Raw genomic sequence first — 21,968 nt, forward strand, 5'->3', positions numbered from 1 at the left:
GAGCGGTTTAGCGAGTATCTACTCCGCCAACCTGGGCGTGTTGTTTCGGCGCACGCCGGTTAGAATTAGGAGCGCACACTTCTATGCCTGAACAGACGCAGGGTGATGATGTCACCATCCAGGACGCTTTCGTTTGACGTTGCCCAATTCATCCTCCAATCAGATAATTTTAGGGAGACGCCGCTCACTAGAGGCGCTCTGTGGTTCACTAAAGTCTTTGATCACCGTGGTCATTACACGCACACGCGCGCGCGCGCGCGCACACACACACACACACACACACACACACACACACACACACACACACACACACACGGAAAAAGAGTGAGTTTATTCATAAAAGCATTCGCAGTTCGGTGTCGTTCTGTTCCAAACTGCATCATATCAGCAGCTGTGATGTGGCTAATACAAATATACTATTAACATGCTAAGAGCTAAATGCAATAGAACACGTTTTGTTGACTTGCATACCTAATTGTGAACCCTTTTGAGTAGATGGTATAACGATTTTGTTTAATGTAGTATGGGTTCATGTTAAAAGGCATTGCTTAAAATAAAGATAAGCTTTATAAGTCATAAAGCAGATAAACGTGAACAAAACTATCAGATAAACTCAGGGTAAGCTTGCTGGCTTTTTGGTGATGATGTAGTGTTGTCTCAACAAGAGGCAAAGTGGACTATACACAACTGACTACTTACAATAAAGCATGTATCAAATTATACAGGATCGGCCCCCCTTTATTCTGCGAAAATTGACCTCGAAACCATACTATGATTCAATGGGATTATAAATAGCCACTAGTAATTTAATAGTGCACAATCGCAATATGGGGGGAGATTACTCCGAATATTGTATTTTCGTTGGACTGCTGATTTCCCGGTAGCCCACGCAAATAGGAGTTTCATTGATCCGCGACGTGTCTCCTTTCCCGGTTCTCACTCTCGTCCCACAGTAGGGCGATGAGGCTGACTAAAAATCGTCTCCCCAGATGATGATATACGCTGCTGATTGAAGCATCGTTCTCAGCTGCCGACAACCAGAGACCAAACATGAATGCTCCATTTATTGCTCTAACAGCCGCGCTTTTTGCTGCGAATACTGGCTTCTGTTATTCCAGTAGCGTGCCTTCATTCATCCTGCCGTTCACGGACTGCGTCCAGAGCCGTGGGAAAGGCGGCTTCTACCAGGGAGCGATAGACGTCACCGAGTCCGGCACCCGGTGCATGAACTGGACAGAAGTGGACGGCTTCAAGGAGCGCTACCCGGGAAAAGGAATAGGAGAGCACAATCACTGTCGCAACCCGGACGGCAGGATTCGACCCTGGTGCTTCTTCAGGAACCACAAAGGCAGAGTGGACTGGGGGTACTGCGATTGTAAACAAGGTAAACACGCAGGCCTGTACAGACACAGCAATAGACGATTGTGTTGTGGTGGTTTTCATGCTCTTCTGTAGAAACATGTCGAACACAGTTGGAACTAGACACACAGGAACTGAAATGACCCAACTTAAACTCCAAATTAATTACATAATCAAAAATCAATGCAGTCTGACAAAGGAAGACATTGTAACTTATTACATATTATTTTTTATTGTGGGGCGGATGAATAGCAGATAATTGTGCATTGTTTTTGGTTTGGTGTGCGACTCCATGCCTAAACACTATTTCGAGCTCTAATTGTGTTAAACTCAGAAAACCCATTCGACAGGACACACCTGAAGTGTCCCAGGTGTGGGTCTGCATGTCTAAGCACATTTATGCTTTAATGAGTGCACTAGTATTTGCTTATATGGTATGTTTGGGAATAACACCATGAACCTTCAGAGAAGAAAGTGAATGTACTCAATATAATCTCTCTTCTAAATAGTTCGACATGGCAACACCACACTATCAATAAGTTCACATTCTTGAACTAATTACATTCTGGCAATTGACATTGATCCAACTATTACGAATGTTGGGACAATTATGTGAAGGGGTTGCCAAATTTGAAGTGTGAATTCTGGTTATTCTCTGTGTATGACTTTTTCTCAAATGATGTATAGCCACACCAGATGTTGTCTCTGATTTAAGTTCAGATATGCTGCTCATTGACTCTTTCCAAATCTATTAAATAGATACACACAATAAATGTGTTACTCCAGCAATAAACAACATACACCGACACACACTGTAACATTATTTTTTATGTGGAAACTTTTTCAAACATTTAATTACAAATCGTAATTAGGATGTGACTAAACTTGATCGCTTCAATTGTATGACAGTGAGGTTGGCCTATGGGGCCACCCACAGAGGAAATCCCTTTGATTCTCTGGGAAAAGAAAAGAAAGGTTAGTGGATAGCTCAATATGTCACTTGCTGTGACAATAAAAAAGCCAACCAGAAGCACATATCGTTTTTCCTCTTTTCATAAAGTAGTTGTGATGTGCCGACACACAGGAAATGTTTGCTCAATGTATGTCACAGTCAGAAGTGCAATGAGAACTTCTATATGCAGCTGTTTTGAAACAGAGCGATTCACTGGTTCAGTTATAAGACTTGTTGTAGTCCTGTAAGATGTAGTCATCTTACAAAATCAAATACACACTGCCTACTTCTTTCTTTCATTTTTCCACTTCTTTTAAGCATTTTGTCTTTTTGCCTCCTGATTTTGCGCCCAGTTGTTTTCTATTTCACTCTCTCTGACACCTTGCCTGTATATTTTCATGTGGTGTGACATATCTCTTTAGTGTCATCTTTTGCCGCCTATTTTATACATGCTGTATTATTAAGCATCTACTGTTCTCCAACCCCATTTCCATACCAGGCTCTGTGCGTCTGCAAGGAGGACGCTCCAAACTTGATGGCAGGGTGGAAGTCTATCTGGGAGGAGTGTGGGGGTCTGTCTGTAGCGATGACTGGGGGGACGAAGACGCTGCAGTGGTTTGCAGACAGCTGGGCAAGGGGTGAGAGAGCACACATGCATACACATGCGCTCAGATGTGCAGCCCTCTGTCTGCCTCTTCCCATTACATACATATTCAGACACAGGTGCAAGGACAATCAGCTTCTGTCATATAAATGCACAATGTGAAGCAGCCTGCAGCGGTCTGACATCTGGTAGGAGTGTGATGGATTTTGGTGGGAATTTCACAATACTTTCAACACAGACATACACATGCATACACTCTCTCCACAGTCTTTGTACTTTTCTTGTGTGGCTCTTGCATTCCAACCCCCCTTTTCCCTAGAGGTATTTAAATACCTTCAGTGCTCAGCTATTTACCTTGTTACCAACTCTCTCTTTGTCTCAGTCTCTCTCACACACACAAATATGTATCATGGTCTTGAATTTGGAGATGCTTTTGTGCTACATGAGCCCCTGATTTGCAGCATCTTCAGGAAGTCTGCAGACAGATCATAAATACATAGTGTTGATGTTCTCTCAGTCAAGAGAACATCCAGAGACATTCTGTTAACACACTACATATTGACACCAACATCAGCGCTAGCCCACATATTGAAATGAACACATGGCTGTCTGTGCATATTACACACAGGAGTCAATGGAAATCCTCAGCGGAAAGAAAAGAGGTCAAATGTCAGACATATGTCAGCTGGAATGGTTGGTGATGACTTTCACATGGTCGGTTATTGAAGCTGTTGGGTGTAAAACTGCTGGCCACATTGGCCCTGGAATGGCAGAGTATGAAAATACAGATGGCAGAGAGTTACTGCTCCCAGGCTTTATATACTGCTGTACGTTTTCTTCTGAGATGGTCCTCCTTTTGCCTGGCTGCAGGATTTATTTCAGATGATATGAAAAAAAGAAGTGTCAAGCAACTATAATGAGGTTGCATTTATCTTAAACATTTTTATTCGAGGATACTGGGTTGAAGGGTCAGGGGGGCTGTCTCAGGGGCACCTCAGTAGCTCAACAGGAAGAGCACCAGCAATATTTTATAAGGCTTTGATTCCAGCTGGGGCCCTTTGCTCATGTTTCCAAGCTGACACTATCTAAGAAAGCATAACTGTCCCAAAAAGTATTTTAAATTAGTAAAAGTAATTTGTTTGCTTATTGATCCCCTTCAAGGATCTCAGGTCGTGCACGCGAAGTTCCCCTGTTTCGGCTGAGCATGGCCAAGCTCCATTGGAGAGCAGTCCATTGCCAAGGAGAGGAGCCGGACCTGCTCCAATGTTCTAAGACTACTTGGAATGGAGGGGAATGTCCTCTGGCTGCAGCCATCACTTGCATACAGCAGCAAGGTACACACTCTTCATGGGGAATTGTAGGTCTGTGATGGCTGGACCGAGGTTCTTTGAACGAATATTCGAGATCTGATAACTCTTTAACAATTATACACCCCTTACTCAGTTTTAGAATCATCGTCCTCAATACATGCTTTAAAATAAAATGAAAAATATCCCAGCATTTTGATTCTTTAAAGTTGCTAAAAGCGAAATTAAAAGCATATGTATTGCCTCTCAACGGTTCTGGACATTGTGATGTGGGGATGCACCAAATCTGTCGATGCATGTGAAGTGGAAAGATGCTATACCTGAGGGAGGGGGGAGAGATGAGGAGGGGGGCACGCTCATGCTTTCACGTGCACTAACATGCACGCGCAGCAGAGTGAAGCTCAGATAACAACACACACAGAGGGACTTCCTTCTCTGCTCAGGTGAATATTACTCCCCTATATCTTTTAAAAGCAAATAGTTGTTTGCCGATATAGTAAGGCTCTGAGCGTCGAATACTGCTCATTTAAGTGTAATATGTGATAATGTGTGTATTTTTGCTTGGTATCAGCAGAAGCGGTGCTCCCCATACGGCTGGTGGGAGGTCGCTCAGGATCAGAGGGCACAGTGGAGGTCTTCCATACAGGGCAGTGGGGTTCCATATGTGACGACCAATGGGACGACAGTGATGCAGAGGTGGTGTGTCGACAGTTGGGGCTGAGGTGAAGGGGCACACACACATATACACACACACACATACACACACATTAATGTTCATCTTCAGATTCATTAGAACTAGTGTTGTATTGTGAGTAAAAGAAAAAGAGGAAAAGTGTGAAGAAAGAAGCTTCAATGAGCTAATGTGGGTGTCTAGCCGTCTGTCTCTTCCTCTGTCTCCAAAAGTATGAGAAGTATTCTTTCCATTCGGACACACACGAAGAGAGGAGCGAGCAGTAAAGAACATCTGGGGGTCAGATACTGAATCAGGCTCATTGTTCCTGCATGAATTCTAGTACCACAGAGATATGCATATTCAGCAACACTACACTCTCCACAAATGTTCGTGTGTGCGTTTTGTGTGTATGCCACTGTGGTGTTGGTCTTGCAATGTCTATGTATTCACAGTCATATGCGTTACAAGCAATTTGGAATTTTTTTTTATTTGAAATACAATAGTTTTATTCCATTTGCTATCCAGATTAAACAAAACTAATTGATAGTCCAATATTTTGAACAAGTCAGTGCATCTGTTTTACTGTCAGTGCATCTGTTTTTCATTGTGTAACTATGACTGGAAACCAGACCTTTCTTCTGTACCTTCTCTGTTCTTTATAGTGGTGTGGCAAGGGCATGGGGCCAGGCCCATTTTGGCAAGGGTTCAGGCCGTGTGTGGCTGGACGAGGTGCGTTGTACAGGCAATGAGCTGACTCTGGAGCAGTGTCCAAAAAGTGCCTGGGGGGAACACAACTGTCTGCACTCTGAAGCTGCAGGAGTGTCCTGTAACCCTCTTACAGGTAGAACAAGAACCTGGTTCGGTATAAGCAATCCATAATGTTCACATATTTGTTTATCAGATATATGATATGGAAACCCCTCCAGAAATGAACACCTTATTCTGGAAAAAGGGTTTGCATGTACCCGTGACCCCTGAAGCTGTGATCCTGGAGCCAACAGACATTTTGACTTGTCAAACATAAGTGTAACTGATAGCATTAATAATGGTTGCATTCCATATCTGGTGCCTATATTGATTAGCAATCATTTAAGTTGTTAGTTACACCTGTGCCTTTCCTTTTCTCATAATAATAGTAATAACACATTTTATTTCTATAGCACTAACGGACTCAATGCACTTTATCTGGTAAAAATAAACAATAGAAGCAACATCAATATATCGTATGACTAGTCAAAATGTTCTCTTTGAAAAAGGTATGGCCTTTTTTTTTTTAGATATCAGCGTCAAGCTACAGATAGGGGCTTTTAAGTCTATGCTCAGAGCTTTTTTACTGGCAGAAATGACTGCATAGCGTTTTGGGGGGATTTGCAGCATTGTGTTAGAATATTGTGGTCAATAACAACAATTCAATCTATTCTGGATTTTTTTTAAGCTTTATGCGGATGAAAGGCCAGGAAAAATACAAATAAATGTAAAATGTATTCTCATTGGGGACTTCCTCCCTGCCTGTCTGTCTGTATTCATCTCCAGATGGTTCTGTTAGGTTGGTCGGGGGCACAAGCAGCTACGAGGGACGTTTAGAAGTATTTTATCGTGGTCACTGGGGAACCGTGTGTGATGATGGCTGGACAGACTCTAACACGCAAGTCGTGTGTCGACAACTTGGTTACAGGTAACGTGAAGTATTCCCATACATCCAAACAATGTTATATACACATTAATAAGAAAACAATGTTTGCGTGTGTACACGTCTACCTTGCAGATTAGGTGAGACTCTCCTTTCCGAAGGACTAGACATCACCCCAGTCCCACGCTTTGGGGTGGGGTCAGGACCCATTCTTTTGGATGATGTGAGCTGTACAGGGAAAGAACCGAGCATACTACTGTGCAACAGGAAGGAGTGGCGCCGTCATGACTGCACGCACCATGAAGACGTTAACATCGCATGCAACCCTGATCGCAGCGAAGAGAATCTTCCAACGAGTAAGATTGTATTGTATCTTTCTTTTTTGAGATCCAGTTGGAGACTATAAACCACTATTTTAGTATCTCTGCACTGGTTACCTGTGTGTTTGAAGGTGATTTGAATGTGTATTATAATCACTTTTATAGCGGATATGCAGTAAGATCCTGACAACTGACCTTTATATATTTATATATATTTATATATATATATATATATATATATATATATATATATATATATATATATATATGTATATGTATATGTATATATATATGTATATGTATCATCAGCAATATGAGTTAAAAGAAACACTGTTGAAGAAACACTTTGCACTAAGAGCACACATATACTTTAAAAAGGCAGTAAAGAACAGGAAACCAAATGATGAAAGCCTCCATGTAATTCCCTTCACTTCATAAAACCCGGTAATGGAAGTGCAAGCTGATCTGAAATCTGTTCCTGAGATCTCTGCCAAACTCAGCCTGCAGTCAATTTGATCTCACCCTATTTAGATGAGTAAAGCCAACATTCTCCAACAGACATATAGAGGATGATGTAAGTCATAACTCTAATAGGCACAGCTGTTAGTTGGCTTGTCCGGCCTTTATTACTGGGACACTTGTAAAGTCATCATGATTAAATGGACCAACTGCGACCCTTTACCTAATGTGGGTCTCCCTCATGCCACTATTTCCAACAGTAAGAGCATAACTACCAGGCACCAGTAGGTTGATATGGAGCCAGACACACTAAAATACTGCACCTTTTACCTCTTTATGAGAGGAGACAGACAGGTTTAGTGGTGTTACTACTTGCTTAAAAGAGGGAGAGAAAGTTTAAGGATGGCATCATTAATCAAGCCTGTTTCTATAGCCCCCAGACACCAATAAAGATGTATGCTCATGGAGCTGGATGGAACCAGTAGTGGATCAGATATATAATGTTGAATGTACTAGATATGAGTCTGATATTTCTGGTGAATGTCACAGAAAGGATACATCATGATTTCTTTAAGTGATCATAAATTGAGTTAAAGTAGCTTATGTTTTTTTTTTGAAGAGTCTAAGGGACACCCTCTCTCTACAAACACCTTCTAAAGAACGTGTGTCATAACTACATAGCGTTCGTGTGTGTTTGTGTGCATTTGTTTGAGTGTCTGTGTGCACACAAATCCCTCTTTCCCGCTTAACATGCGACAGGCAGATTGGTTTATGTTGTTTTTGGAAAAGGAGACAAAGCAGATAAGCCAGGCTAGGCTTTGATCTTTCTCTCTCTCTCACTCACACACACACACACACACACACACACACACACACACACACACACACACACACACACACACACACACACACACACACACACAGTTGGACCATCACATTAGGGTTATATCAGAGCAGCAATTTAACTTGTGTGTGCTGACAGGGCCAACATTGTTTGTCGTTCTAAGGGAGAGGACAAAGATGGGCATTTCCTCAATAGCAAACACCAACAAAGAAGTAAACATTCCCACAATTAACTCTCCCTACATTCATTTCCCGCCTCTTATTATTCATATGTGCCACACAATGTCTATATGTGGCACACACATGCCATTCAACTCAACACAGTGCAATACAATGTTTGAGCTACAGAACACAACCAACATAATGGCATACAATTCCAAACACTTGGCAAGAGTGTAAACTGATCCTAAAATGGTCTACGCATGGAAGTGCGTGTATGTGTAGGCATCTGTGTGCAGACAAATGATGATGGATGGTTCCAACCTCAAGCCCAGACTTATTTGATTAACAGTGTGAGTGAATACCATTTGAGAGAGAAAGAACAAGAAAGGGAGCATGTGAAGAACAGTGAGGCGAGACTAAACAGTGGTCTTTTCACAGCGACAGGAGTCTAAAAACAAGAGTATTAATGTGCATGAAAACAGAAAGGTGTTCAAGCTACTTCCTTTCTCGGCAACATGAGCACACATGCCCCATTCACTAGACATGCTAGCCTGGAGGATCAGTTGTTTTTTTTGGAGAGTATGTGTATACTGTCTTTGAATATTTCTCAACTAAGTGGTTTTGGGTAACATCAGAGAACATAAATAAACCTGTGCGTGAGTCTCTGTAGTCAGTTTAAATTGCGTTTGTGCGCATGTGTGCTCTTCAGGTGTGCTGGTAAGAATTGTGGGAGGAGAGAGCCCTCGGGAAGGCAGAGTGGAGCTCTATCTGTCTGGACAATGGGGCACTGTGTGTGATGACGGATGGACTGATCGCGATGCCGAGGTGGTGTGTCGACAGTTAGGATACAGGTATGTATGGATACATGTACAACTTGCACGCTGACTTGTATGCATGAACAGAAAGAATGCCCTACGGGAAGACAACGTTCTTGAAATGATTATTTTGAATATTGATAACTATCATGGATCACTACATTTGTCATTTGGCTAACAAAATGGAGAAGAAAAACAATTCACCAAAAAATTGAAAATGGAAAATAACTCAAAGACACTAAGTGTTGTACAATAGAAGCTTGAGAAAGCTTGGAAACATTAACTTTTGAGAAAGTTGTACATTTGTGCGGTTTTGCTTCTAAACTGAAATAATGAAAAGTTGACAGTTGACTCAGTTGAGAATTTGCTCCCAATTATTTCATTTTCATGGTGAGGATGTTTGAAAGCTAGTAACATGTTGGAGAATTCCAATGTGATCACTCTATACATTACACTTACTTAAATAAAGCCACACTTTCTCTGTTTGCAAAATCAATCATCACTTCTTAAACTTGGCATCTGTCTTATACACTTGCTCCCACTTTCTCTGTCCGGCTTTCATCCCTCAACCCTTCTGTTTTCAGTTTGCACCTCATCACGCTCGTCTTGAGTTTCAACCAGACCGACAATGGAAAAACTAAAATATGCTTAGAATCATTAAAGATTACTGTTTTTTATTAATCAATCTTTGCAAATTGTTTTTGAGCACTTCTTATAGCCTCCGTCCGGTCTGCTGCCAGCTGCTTTTATTAGAGGTTTTAGCTGTGCCCTTTTGCAGAGCCAAGATAAACATCCAATTAAAGTGCAGGCTGATTGTGCATATGACATATGCACTGTGATAAGATATGTTGAGGGAACTACCTCATCTCATTTTCTCGTGGCCCATTATCTCTTCCCGCTGAGACACTGTGCTGATTTAAAAAACATCGACAATTTGATGGGAAGGCACAAACTGTACTGTAACAAACAGCCTTTCTTTTCTCTCTTATCACTGCTCTGCATGGGACACTCCTCCCTCTTGCTTAGTTCACACTACACAACGTTAACCCTGATTTTCAATCTTTGAAATTCCTAGACAAAAGCCATTGAATCAGAGGGAAATCCACGATGTCTTGGGCCTCGAGCAATACTGTTCTAAGGGCTTGTGGGTGCATCACAGACGCATTCCAGATATGTAGCGTAGACACAGTTTGAGGGGAAACCTCAGGGGTTGTCTCACCTGTGTCCATTACGTGTTATATTTGCAAGAACGAACCAACGTTGTTGTAGTCGCATCTAGGGTGGTGGACGTTTGCATCAATAAATATAACACAGTGACGTCAAGTTATTATATGAACACATAATTATATGTATTACGTGAACACCCGTGTCACTACGCACACTTGTTTTTGGGACAAAACTGTGTAGGATCTTGGAGTGTGTGATGCCCCTGTCACAAGTCAGTCAGGTACTGTAACTAAACAACTTTAAGACTCCCAATGGCAAAACAAGACGTGTAGTGTGAGCAGTACAGCGATCTAACTACTTTGAAAGTAATTTTGTTTGAATTTAGCTTTAGCCACCCAATCTTCTGAAATATATATTTGTAAATTAAAGCCACATCTTGAACACGTACGCGTGAGAGCGGGGAAGCATGTTGGCGGTGTGTAAACGTCCTTTAAGGATCATCATTTCGTCTCACACAGGGTGTGGTGAAAGGTCATTGCATACACAGCAGGCCTCCGAGGGTTAGAGGTTGGTCCGGGGGTGATAAAACTATAACACACACGCACGCACGCACGCACGCACGCACACACACACACACACACACACACACACACACACACACACACACACACACATACACACACACAATATTCAAAGACAACAGTTTGACCCACAGTCACCTTGAATAAGGACCTACATTAAACTGAACTGAACATATACAACATTTTTAAAATTGTATTTTGGCATCAATGTTATTTGTGCGGAGTTTGTCCTGAACAATCTTTGTACCAATAACCTGAAAACAATAACTGACTTTAAAGCTGACTTTAAAGAGAGCTTATTTGTCTTCCTACAGCCATTCATGTTGTATTTTTGCAAATGTGGCAAAAGGCAAAAACGTAAATGTACGACACAGAATGAAAGGTGTGTTCTTTTCCAAAAAAATAAAAAGCAGGTGGTCATATAGAGGTAAACAGCAAGAAAAACCAGGGCTTGGGAAATCAAGGAAGCATATAAAAGGGTAGAACAACAAGGGCAGATGAGTAATTGAGGGCAGGTGTGGATAATTAAGGAGGTGGGAAACATATGAGTGCATGAACTGAAACAACAGGAGATTTTAGTATGTCAAAATCAAAACGGAAACTCTGAACGTGAATGAATTGGCTCATTGGAGATGAACTGCCTCACCTTGAAAGTGGACGAGAGTAGGCGGCAGCAGCAGGGAGTGTTGAGACAAAACTGCAGTCAAGTCGGACAGTTTTCAGCAGCCTTCAAAGAATACACAGGAAGATAAAGATAAAGACACAGTTACAGTTTGTCTGCCTGGGAAAGACTTTGCTGCTCGTTTTGATATGTTTCGTATAAATAAGCTTCATGACCGGCCACACAAGATTTGTTTTTAGATTAAAGCTTCATTAAACAACATTTAACTAATAACCCACAATCTAGCTTTAAGCGATTACAATTACACAGAAATATAGGATGTTCTCCAAAACCTGGTGTTTCAACCTGGTGTTTGAGTCAATCAGCTCTCTGTTCTGGCAACAGATCCTTGGACCATGCAGTAGGTGGAGAGCAACTGCGCTCACCTCGCTTTCGTGAGGTTATTGACTGTGACCAGCATGTGATAAAAAAGAAACAGTAAGACAGGTTTCTTCAATTCAGGAAGTTTGTCCAAACTGCAGTAAGTGCCCGTTACCTGCAGCTCAAGATGCATCCAAGTCACTGCTGCTGCAACTTTTCTTCCATCGTCCCTTGGAAAATGTAAAACAGATCTAACAAAAATACATGCCGAGTTAAGAAATGTGTCAATGCAATATGTTGAAGATAATTCACTGTACACGGACAGTACATGAAACATGATGACATGGTGTTACTGTGTGTTGTCACAGAAACACAAAAAGCAGGCTTGATGTCAGGCTCTCGGCTTCGTTCCAAGTGACTTGGAGGTTCACGCTTTGCATGCTAAGTACCACTCAGGGAGCTATTGGAGACACAGACACACTGCTAGATGTCTCCTTCAGACATGAGACATGAGATTCCCTCTGGATAAGTGGGGATACAAGACCTGCCACCCATTAAACCTCAGGGACGCAACACGAGACCCTTTGAGTCGGTTATCTATCAATCTTAATTAAAATCACAGTTACAGCCGACATAGGCTCATCTCAACCTACGGCCTTGTGTGTTAGCTATTTGCTAATTCAAGTCAGAGGTGAGAAAGTGACACAAATACTGTTGTTATCAGATTGTGAAACGGGTGTGACCTGGTTTGCGTCACAGACAGAGAATGTCAAACCATAACATCTATACAAAGATGTCATCACCTATATCCTTACACATGAAGACAGAAAGATGTGTTCGGCAAGCGTTCAGCTCTTCAGTGGTTGGGACACGATTAAAGGTCACGTGAAAAAGATACACAGAATTAAACAATAAAAAAAGAGTGAAAGAGTTTTAAGCACTTCAAAGAATCAAATCAACAAAACAAATCAAAGAAGACAAAACAAAAAAATGCACATCCTATACTTAAATCTTATCTAACTATTGCACACAACAGACATTGCTACATTAAAAATTCTGTTGCAGCTTCAGTTAAAAAAACACTAAGTGCAGGGAGCACATTAGTCCAGTGCTGGCCTCTCTCCATTGACCATCAGTGGAGTTTTGAATTGAATGTTATAATTTAATCATTACCTGTTAGACTCAAGCTGAAAGCTGAGTACATTTTTTTATTGTTGTGTCCTCATAGTCACTTAATGTCTCTGAAGTCGACTAACCAGCGTCTGTGTTCCAAGAGTTAAGCTTGAATTGATCCCAACACGTTGGAATAGTTTATGTATTGATAGTCGATCATCTAAGTCAACCGGCTCTGAAGCTTTTCGCATTACCACCCAAAATTACGCCCCGTTTACCGCGTCAGTTTTCTCGCAGGACAATAAAAAGGTGTTCACACCAAATGTGGCGCGATTATTCGCACTGCGACAAAGGGGGCGTGGCTTACCTTTGTTTCAAAGCTGATTGGCTGACACAATTTAGCGTTCATCGCGTTTGAAAATGTCAACTCTCGCGAATTTGCGCTGCGTGCAACACTCTGTTCTCCCCGCATCAAATGGAATATTCCCGCAGTCTTAAATGTGTCATACGAGCCACCCGCTGGAAAAATTTGCGTCTTTGCAACCTATTGCATCTGTACATTTACTTTGCATGTAACACTTTCCGTGTTTGCTGTGAACACACATTTGCTTTTTTGTTGATGTTCATTTTGTTTTGTAAACTCTATTTGTTTGCTCTTGAATGTGTCGCTATCGCTATCTTGTCTTTGGATATAGATAGATTTTACTGTGAGACAGATTTCTTTTTTGTTTTGTCCCCAGCACAAACGAACGTGAAACTTGAGATATAATAACATTGTGTTTTCTGGGTCCTGTCCATCCTCTACAGTGGTGTGGCAAAGGCCCGTGTGATGGCATACTTCGGGGAAGGGACAGGGCCCATCCACGTGGACAATGTGAAGTGCAGCGGCGAGGAGCGCTCGTTAGCAGATTGCATCAAACAGGCACCCGGCACACACAACTGTCGCCACAGTGAGGACGCCGGGGTCATCTGTGACTATGGTGAATTGCAAGACAGCTACCAAGAGGTCAAAGGTCAGTCGTTCTGTTTTTTACTCAAACTGAATGGAGCTCGAGCGATTGATTTGGAGCACATGAGTGTGCATCAAGCAGCATGCCTGAGACTAGTGTGTTTAGCAAACATTTCCATTATCTTATATACGCTGAAAAATTAATGAGAAACAAATGACGAAAGAAAAGCCAGAAGTTAAGATTCTGAGAAGAAAGCGGGCAGGACTTCAGGTTGTGCTTATCCAGATGGTAAAATAGAAATAGCAATGTTATTACTTCACCCTGTCTGTCACACATCAGGGCAGACTCACCCAATGCTATCCATTACCTGCACATATGCAGTTACTTCCATTTCTCACATGCACATGTGCATGAGGGCGTTTTCTCTCTTTAGTATGATGAACTACAGCTTATAAAAAAGTGCTCAACCTATGCCTGTGGAATTTAACATCACATACACAGACTATGAAAATGACCCCCACCCCTCCATTTATTTTATTTATTTATACAACATTGTTTTTTTAATGAGTCTAAATATTTAATAAGAGCAACATCTGAGCCCAAATGTATGGTTTAACAATCATCTTCCTCCCACACACTCTCACATATTCACATCCAATGGTTTCTCTTTTGTCTCTGTCAGATCCTGTCAACTCAATTTGTGGTTTGCGGCTTATACACAGTCGCCAGCGCCGAATCATAGGAGGAGAAAACTCTCTGAGGTAAGCTGGCTGGAATGGACAGGAGGGAATAATGACAGCACAGAGGATGCCTGCCAGAGACATATAGAAAAAAAGATTGGACACATTTAAGTAAAAAAAAAGTGTATGTGATTAACAGGGAAGCGTGGGAAGTGAGTAAGAATGTCATCAAAATGATTTACATTAAAGAGAAACAGGCGCACATACAGAACAACTCACCGGAATTGAACAAGAAAATCCCATGGTTATGACTTTCTCTGTTTTGCTTTCTGTGTGTGCGTGTTCATGTTGTGTCTGAGAAAGAGATAGAAAGAGACGGAAAGGGGTTGGAATAAACAGAGAGATAAGTAACATTTATAGAGTGTGTGCGGTCACATTTATGTGTTTGTGTGGGTGTGTTTAGATGACATTCGGCATGCTAACACTTCAGATAGCTGCATGTAAACTCTTTCTGTGTGCCAGGTATGCTAATGTTAGTGTTCTCCAAGAAAATCACATAAATCATGTTTGGATAGAATTCCTGTCACCACAAGCTGACTTTACAGTACATAGTACGGTCTGTGCACTTTTATAATGCTTTTGTGTGTGTGTGTGTGTGTGTGTGTGTGTGTGTGTGTGTGTGTGTGTGTGTGTGTGTGTGTGTGTGTGTGTGTGTGTGTGTGTGTAGGGGTGGCTGGCCGTGGCAGGCTGCGGTTCGTTTGCGAGGATCTCGAGGAGACGGGAGGTTGGTGTGTGGAGCGACTCTCATTGACACCTGCTGGGTCCTCACCTCGGCACACTGCTTCAAGAGGTCAAACACACACACCCCGGCAACCACTTACACACACATGTATGTGTCACAATTGGAAAGGCCATGTTCAACTTTTAAAAGCCAATTCATCTCATGCAGCAGGTTCAGTCTGGAGGCCAGGAAATAATAACGTATCTTTTTTGCGTAAGTGTTCACAGTCCTCTCAAAACACGCTTCACAACGAGGGCCTCCCCTCTCATCATGGACCACTGGCCTTTTTCACGCGCCTACAACGCTGGACAGTGAGCAATTTCTTCTGTCAGCATCAGAGATTGGCTTAAGTGTGGTGGCAGAATAATTAAATATTCTATTTAAATAAACAAGTTACAACTTAATCATGGAATACTTTTGTGCCATAAATCCACTATTTAAGCTGCTTTCTTAACGCGCATACACAAACAATCTACCTTTAATATTGCCTGTTTAGATTTTCGGCACTTGTTTGAGGTTTGAAGTTACCTTTATTCAATACAATATGAGTATACATATGCATACGTTTTCCCTTTCCTGCAGCTTCAGCAACCCCCAAACTAAACAACCTATTGACTCCTTCAGCGTATTCGAGCCTGACAGACACATGAGAACCTCAACAATGTAAGCAGTGATCAGTGGGTGGTTTGGCTGTGGTTGTGGTGCAGGCGACAGAGAGTCAGACAGAAATTCATCTGGGGGCCTCCACATGGCACCACCAACATGAAATCAATCACTTAATGTATAGAGCAGAGAGGGCAGCTGGAAGGAAAAGAAAAATGAATTGAACAGAGAGAGACTGCAAATTGGTGAAAAGTTGAGAAAGTTGACGGCTGTGAGTGCACTAACCCTAGATCCTGCCTTTAATATTTGTGCAGGACATGTAAGGGTCTTAGACTGTATTTTAGGGGTTAATATATTTTATGTCATTTTATCAAGTATTGGTTCAACATTTGGGTTTGGGGAAACCAGAACTTTTTACTAGCACCAGCAGCTCTTCTGCTGTAAATTCTCATTTCCAAATAGTAGAGAGGATGAGGTCATTCACTACATCCTAATCAGTGCCATTTCTCCAGGCATTCACAGTCCCTTTGTTGTACTCTTAATGCAGAAACCTGAACTCTACAATGTGACTTTTAAACCTTCTTCCTTTAAACATCACACACAGGAAACAGGCATCTGTGCTATGCTGCACATTAAGACCATTAGGGATCTAGCAATCAGGACTTCTCTTCAACTGATTAACGGAAAAACTGCAATTAGTAATTGCTGATTGACATAACTATTTATACTATCTGAAGCTTTCCTGACATGGTAAGTAATTTAAAACTGCACAGTAGCCACAATAGTTGGCCCCATCCATAACACTCTTGTCTTAATCTGTTTTTTCTTGTCGTTGAATGCCACAACTTGCTTATGCAAGAGTAAATAAATGATTGACTTTATCCAAACAAATTGATTGTATGTTAATGCAAGGTGCTCACTTAGCGAAAGCCTCAGGCATTTCTTTTTTATTTGTAGCTCCTGAAATTCGTCTGTCACATTCAGATTGATGACACTCCTTTTAAAGTAACATTTTGCCGACAGCTGCAGATTAGCAAAACATTTGTAGAGCAAATCAACTTTCCTCAGTTCCTCAGTTAAGAATTGATGGTAGACTTTTTATTTTACTCAAGGGATACTCAAAGTCCACACCCATACACTACACAGTCATAAAACATGACAGAAAACGTAAAAGGTAGTTTTAGCTGTACGTAAGTATTTGTTATTTTAGACCATGTACGCAGACACAAAAGGTCAGACACTACAGAGCACTTCTCTTGCCTGCCTGATCACGTATCAGTCGTCTGTGCTCCGAGCTTTTAGCCTTCGCCGCAACAGCTTTGAAAAGTAATTTGCTGCTTGCAAGCCAGAGCATGCAGACCGAGATAGGGACTTCCGACTTTGCAGTGTCACCTTTCTTATGTAGTAACCAGAATAGGGCGATACACATACAAGCACACACAGCACCAACAAATAAATGCACCCATGCGGTCATACAATATACAGGAAATACATCAAGAAGTTAGAATACCCATCTGTTGCTCTAATTTGCACACAAGCACAGAGGACGTTAACGTGCCACCACCAAACGCAATCATGTTACCTTATCCCTTACACTACCATTACCATTAGCAGGTTCATAAATAATGACCTCACGTCAATGGTCACATGCCGTTAACATATCAAACCTATTTATACCTTCTTGCTGTACAGCTAGTGACAGGCCAACAGTAACACCTCCAGCAGATTTGGAACTGTTATAAGCAACAACAACGTGTGAAAGGTAACTTAGATGTCACACTAACACTCCATTTCAATACTGACATTTTGCCTGGTGGATATGTACTGTACGCAAGTGAGTGGTCAGCAGTCTTCACTCTGCAAGAAACGCTGTGGCATTCCCAGGTCAGGAAATCTTTCCGGAAACACTCCACCGGTTGTAACTGGACACAGACACTTGGCTCTATTAAAAAGGCCTCCTTCTTTCACTCCTCTCTCTCCCTCCCCCTTGTCCCTGACTTACCCTACTTGTCTCTCTGCTCCTTCTCTCCCACTTGGCCAAACATCTTCAACAAGTAAATTAAAAGCATGGAAACACTTAATTATGTCAACCTATGAGTCAGTTGAAAGCATAAACACACAGACGCAATGACAGAATTTTTGTTATCATTCGTGCCTTCCCTATACTTGCTCTCTGTCAACGTTTTCGCTTGTTAAGCCTCGAGAAATAGTGTAAGGAGTGTGTCAACCTTTCTTATTCATGATTTATAGTGACTTGATGGAATGTATAAAAGGACTTTAATAATGTTAAGTTGAAGAAGAGGGTCCAACTGAGAAACATGTAAACCATGTAGCTGATGAGTTTCTTGGCAAAGCTCTACGGGCCGTCTGATTGAGCAAATCAAACACAAGCCTCAGAGGGAACACAAACAGTATAGATAATAGAAAATGTAGATAAAAAACAGCAAGACAATTTTAAACAAGGAATATAACATAATAATGTTTATTTGAAAGAATAAAACAAGCTATACTTTAAGGTAAGATTCCTCTCACACCCTGTATTCATCTCTGCAGGTATGGAAACAGCACGAAGCAGTATAAAGTTAGAGTGGGTGATTACCACACCCTCGTCCCTGAGGAATACGAAGAGGAGTATGGCGTCGATCAGATTGTCCTCCACCCACGCTACCGCTCCCATAGTAACGATTACGACCTGGCCTTGGTTCGTCTGTCACCGGGGGCAGTGGGCCAGATGCTGGGGGAGTGTGTGTCATTCAGCCGTCATGTTCTTCCCGCTTGTCTGCCCATGAGGAAGGAGAGAGTGCTCAAACAAGCCAGCAACTGTCACATTACCGGCTGGGGTGACACGGGTGAGGGTGTTTGTGTGTTTGTGTGTAAAGGGGGAGGTGAATACTGGAGGGCAAATCATGACATAATTTCCTTTCGTCCGCACTTTTGTAAATACACAACACATTTAAATAAAAAATATTTAACAGAACTTGTTTTTAAGTAATACAATAGAAGAGAATCCTCCACCAGTAATTACACTTTCTTGACTTCACGCTCAGTATCTGTCTGACAGTGTAAACCGACACACATCTGTTAGTGATCTCTTAATAACGTGATGATGTCATTAATCATAGCAATGTAGTCACAAAGGGCAAGAGTACACACATATGCAAAAACATGTGCTCCCTATTGAAAGGTGAGTGTGTCTATGTGTGTGAGGGGGGAGTTATAGTTGATAACACTGTGTGGTCATAGAGAGCCAGGACAAAACCCCAACACTGTTGAGACTTGGGTTGTGGAAAGCCATGGAAGGATCATGTCCCTGTGGAGTGGGTTACAGTAGAAGAGGAGAGAATATTAGGGGACAGAAAAGAATTGGGCTACAGACGTTCCATGCTTGGAGTTACAGAAAGCAACCAGTGACTGTATGTGTATCAGAGTAAGAGAATAGAAACAAGACTGCATGCAAGGGATTTTTTCTTTTTTGAAGAGACAGAAAATATATGAAATGTGAACCTTCATAAGATGGAAGAAACAGCCCCTTAGACTCTGCCAGAAACCTTCAAGATGATACATCTCTCAATTAAAGCCCCCTAATAGCTGAAAAAAAGTCAAAGCCTTGTTGCAGAGGTTGAGGCAAGTGGAGTATATATATATATATATATATATATATATATATATATATATATATATATATATATATATATATATATATAAAGTCATGCACATGAGGAACGCTTGGGTGATTCACATCCACAAATTTGATCTGTCCTTTGTCACTCTCACCAGATGAGCACGGGCGTATATGCACAATTCATATTGTAACCTGTGTGAGTATTAGTCATTTATTTTGAAGGCTGTGAGCCTTTGGCTACGGTTGGTAGAAGGCCAAACTATTAGCAAGCCCTGTCAGCCCTGTTTTAGACTCTCTTTTTTAATAAGTCCAGGTTGCTTTGCAGGCAAATGCTGGAATAGTAACTTTTTCTGTAAGATCTTTTTGGCCTTTGAGTCAGGCTTTCACCACCGGCAGAGATGTGCATTCTCACCTGCATTTGGAGCACAGCACAGCCAATTGAAACGCCCTCTCTCTGAAACAACCTGTGATTGGCCAAAGTCTTCCATCACAGGCTAGCTTTTCTAAAGCCTCCAGAGCCAAGACGAGTTCCTAAGTCTAGTTTTCTCTTAGATCACTTAAATTAGATATAGGTGTTAGATATATATTATATATATAAAAAGATATATAAGATAAGAGGTTATTATATAATTATTTTCCAATGACACAAAGTGTGATGCTCTTCCAATTACGTTCAACCACTTCTCTTCTAAACTCTTACGCTTTGCCTAATTTTTCAGGCCGCTCATACTCCAAGACCCTACAGCAGGCCCCCCTCTCCTTACTTCCTCGTCGTCATTGCCAGCAGCATTTCCACAGCGCCTTCACGAGCCGCATGCTATGCGGCGGAAGCGTCCAGTCAGAAAGGCGTGTGGACAGTTGCCGGGGTGACAGTGGAGGTCCGCTGGTGTGCGAGCGTCCGGGAGGGGGTTGGGTTGTTTACGGGGTCACGTCGTGGGGTCATGCCTGCAGGACACAGCAGTCTCCTGGCGTCTACACAAAAGTATCTGCCTTCAGCGCCTGGATACGCAAGGTGATTGGACGTGATGACAGAAAAGAAACGAGGAGATGAAAGCTGATAGACACGTGGAAACAATTGACCTCCCAATCAGAAAGTATGACACTCGAGACAAACTCGTTTAACTGGTCACTTGACAGTTGATACAACAACAGATGTCAGTCATGATGAACTGATATCATTCAGTGATGTACGTTATAACCTGATTTCCGAATGGAGAGCACAAAGCAACGCTGGACCTTTTTCAAATATAATATTTTAATTATTTTTTGGACAGGAAGGCTTTTTGTTTTCTCTAATCCAAACACATTAGCACTTATTTTAATGATTACATATTCTCTTGAGCTGCAAGAATAAACTTAAACTCAAGAATCTGGCAGATGTGTAGCTTAGATTTATTTTTGTTATGTCTGACATTGCATACTACACAAAAACATTTGTATTCATGGTAATGTTTTCTGTGCTTGCTTTTGTCATAAAGTTACATTGTAATTTATGATGTGAAAAATTGTGATTAAAAATGTAAAGGGACCACAGAAAAAAACAGTATGCATGCATGCGTACACAGCAAGTATTGGGCATGATATGACCTTGCAAACCTGCACTATGAACCCCTTTTTAGGTACCTAATACATACTAATCAGTACTTTTGTGCATTCTAGTCATATTGACATTTGCCAAACCAAAATATGTGTTTAACCTCATTTTATCACCGTTTCTGTAATGTTTCCATTTTGCTTATTGTTTTGCTGTGTAAAAAACACATTTCAGGTCTTAGTAATTACTCAGGCATTTATAATTTGCATTAAGTCAGTATTTATACTTGTCTAAGTGCTGTTTAACATTTGCAGAGAAAGAGAGGGACTCAAGTGTCCCTGAATCGAAGCACATGACAGCATTTCTCAGTGTTGATTTGTCATATTGACGCTGTTAATTCATGTAATAAAATTGCAGACTTGACAACACTGAATGGAGACAATCTGGTACACTTGAAAAAAACAACTCTGCCTTATTATTTGATGTTTACTGACTGTGTTATGATTTAATGTTTGTACAATTTCTTCATACATTTTTGTAAAAATAAATAAAAGTGAGTTTGTTGTGTGTTCAGTAAAGACTCTTAAAGTTTTGAGTCATAATGGCTCGTCTGTTAATTTAGAAACCTTTTCTGTATGCACTTTCTGAAATGTTGTCATTCCTTCACGTCTGAAAGGTGACATGAGCTGCAACAACAGAGCTCTTTCAGGATTCTTTCTGACTACAAACTGTCAAAGTGAGCACTACTATGTCAGACAATGTGTACGCACACACACACACAGTCACTAGTTAATCACAGGGTCGACGGGAATGTCATTTTTGGAATTGTCC

The 21,968-nt window shown here is 41.4% G+C and overlaps 1 protein-coding gene across 2 annotated transcripts; it reads left to right on the top strand.

Annotated features, from left to right (window-relative positions):
- The first annotated feature begins 849 nt into the window (after positions 1–849).
- Positions 850–21,700, top strand: prss12 (serine protease 12). Of its 2 annotated transcripts, none has more exons than XM_068589203.1 (13): positions 850–1,384; positions 2,811–2,949; positions 4,077–4,249; positions 4,794–4,944; positions 5,558–5,736; positions 6,429–6,570; positions 6,661–6,881; positions 9,019–9,160; positions 13,775–13,980; positions 14,600–14,678; positions 15,325–15,447; positions 18,535–18,830; positions 20,323–21,700. In XM_068589203.1, exons 1-13 carry the CDS (start codon positions 1,051–1,053, stop codon positions 20,652–20,654), a joined length of 2,517 nt encoding a protein of 838 aa, XP_068445304.1. In that variant the 5' UTR covers positions 850–1,050; the 3' UTR covers positions 20,655–21,700. The 2 variants fall into 2 exon arrangements, with proteins under 2 accessions (XP_068445304.1, XP_068445305.1); XM_068589204.1 differs by having other exon boundaries at positions 4,797–4,944.
- Positions 21,701–21,968: the final 268 nt, after the last annotated feature.

The sequence above is a fragment of the Clinocottus analis genome, unplaced genomic scaffold (assembly GCF_023055335.1).
Source record: "Clinocottus analis isolate CAN_PGR_092001 unplaced genomic scaffold, fCliAna1.0.p SCAF_22, whole genome shotgun sequence".
In the NCBI taxonomy this organism is placed as follows: Eukaryota; Metazoa; Chordata; class Actinopteri; order Perciformes; family Cottidae; genus Clinocottus; species Clinocottus analis.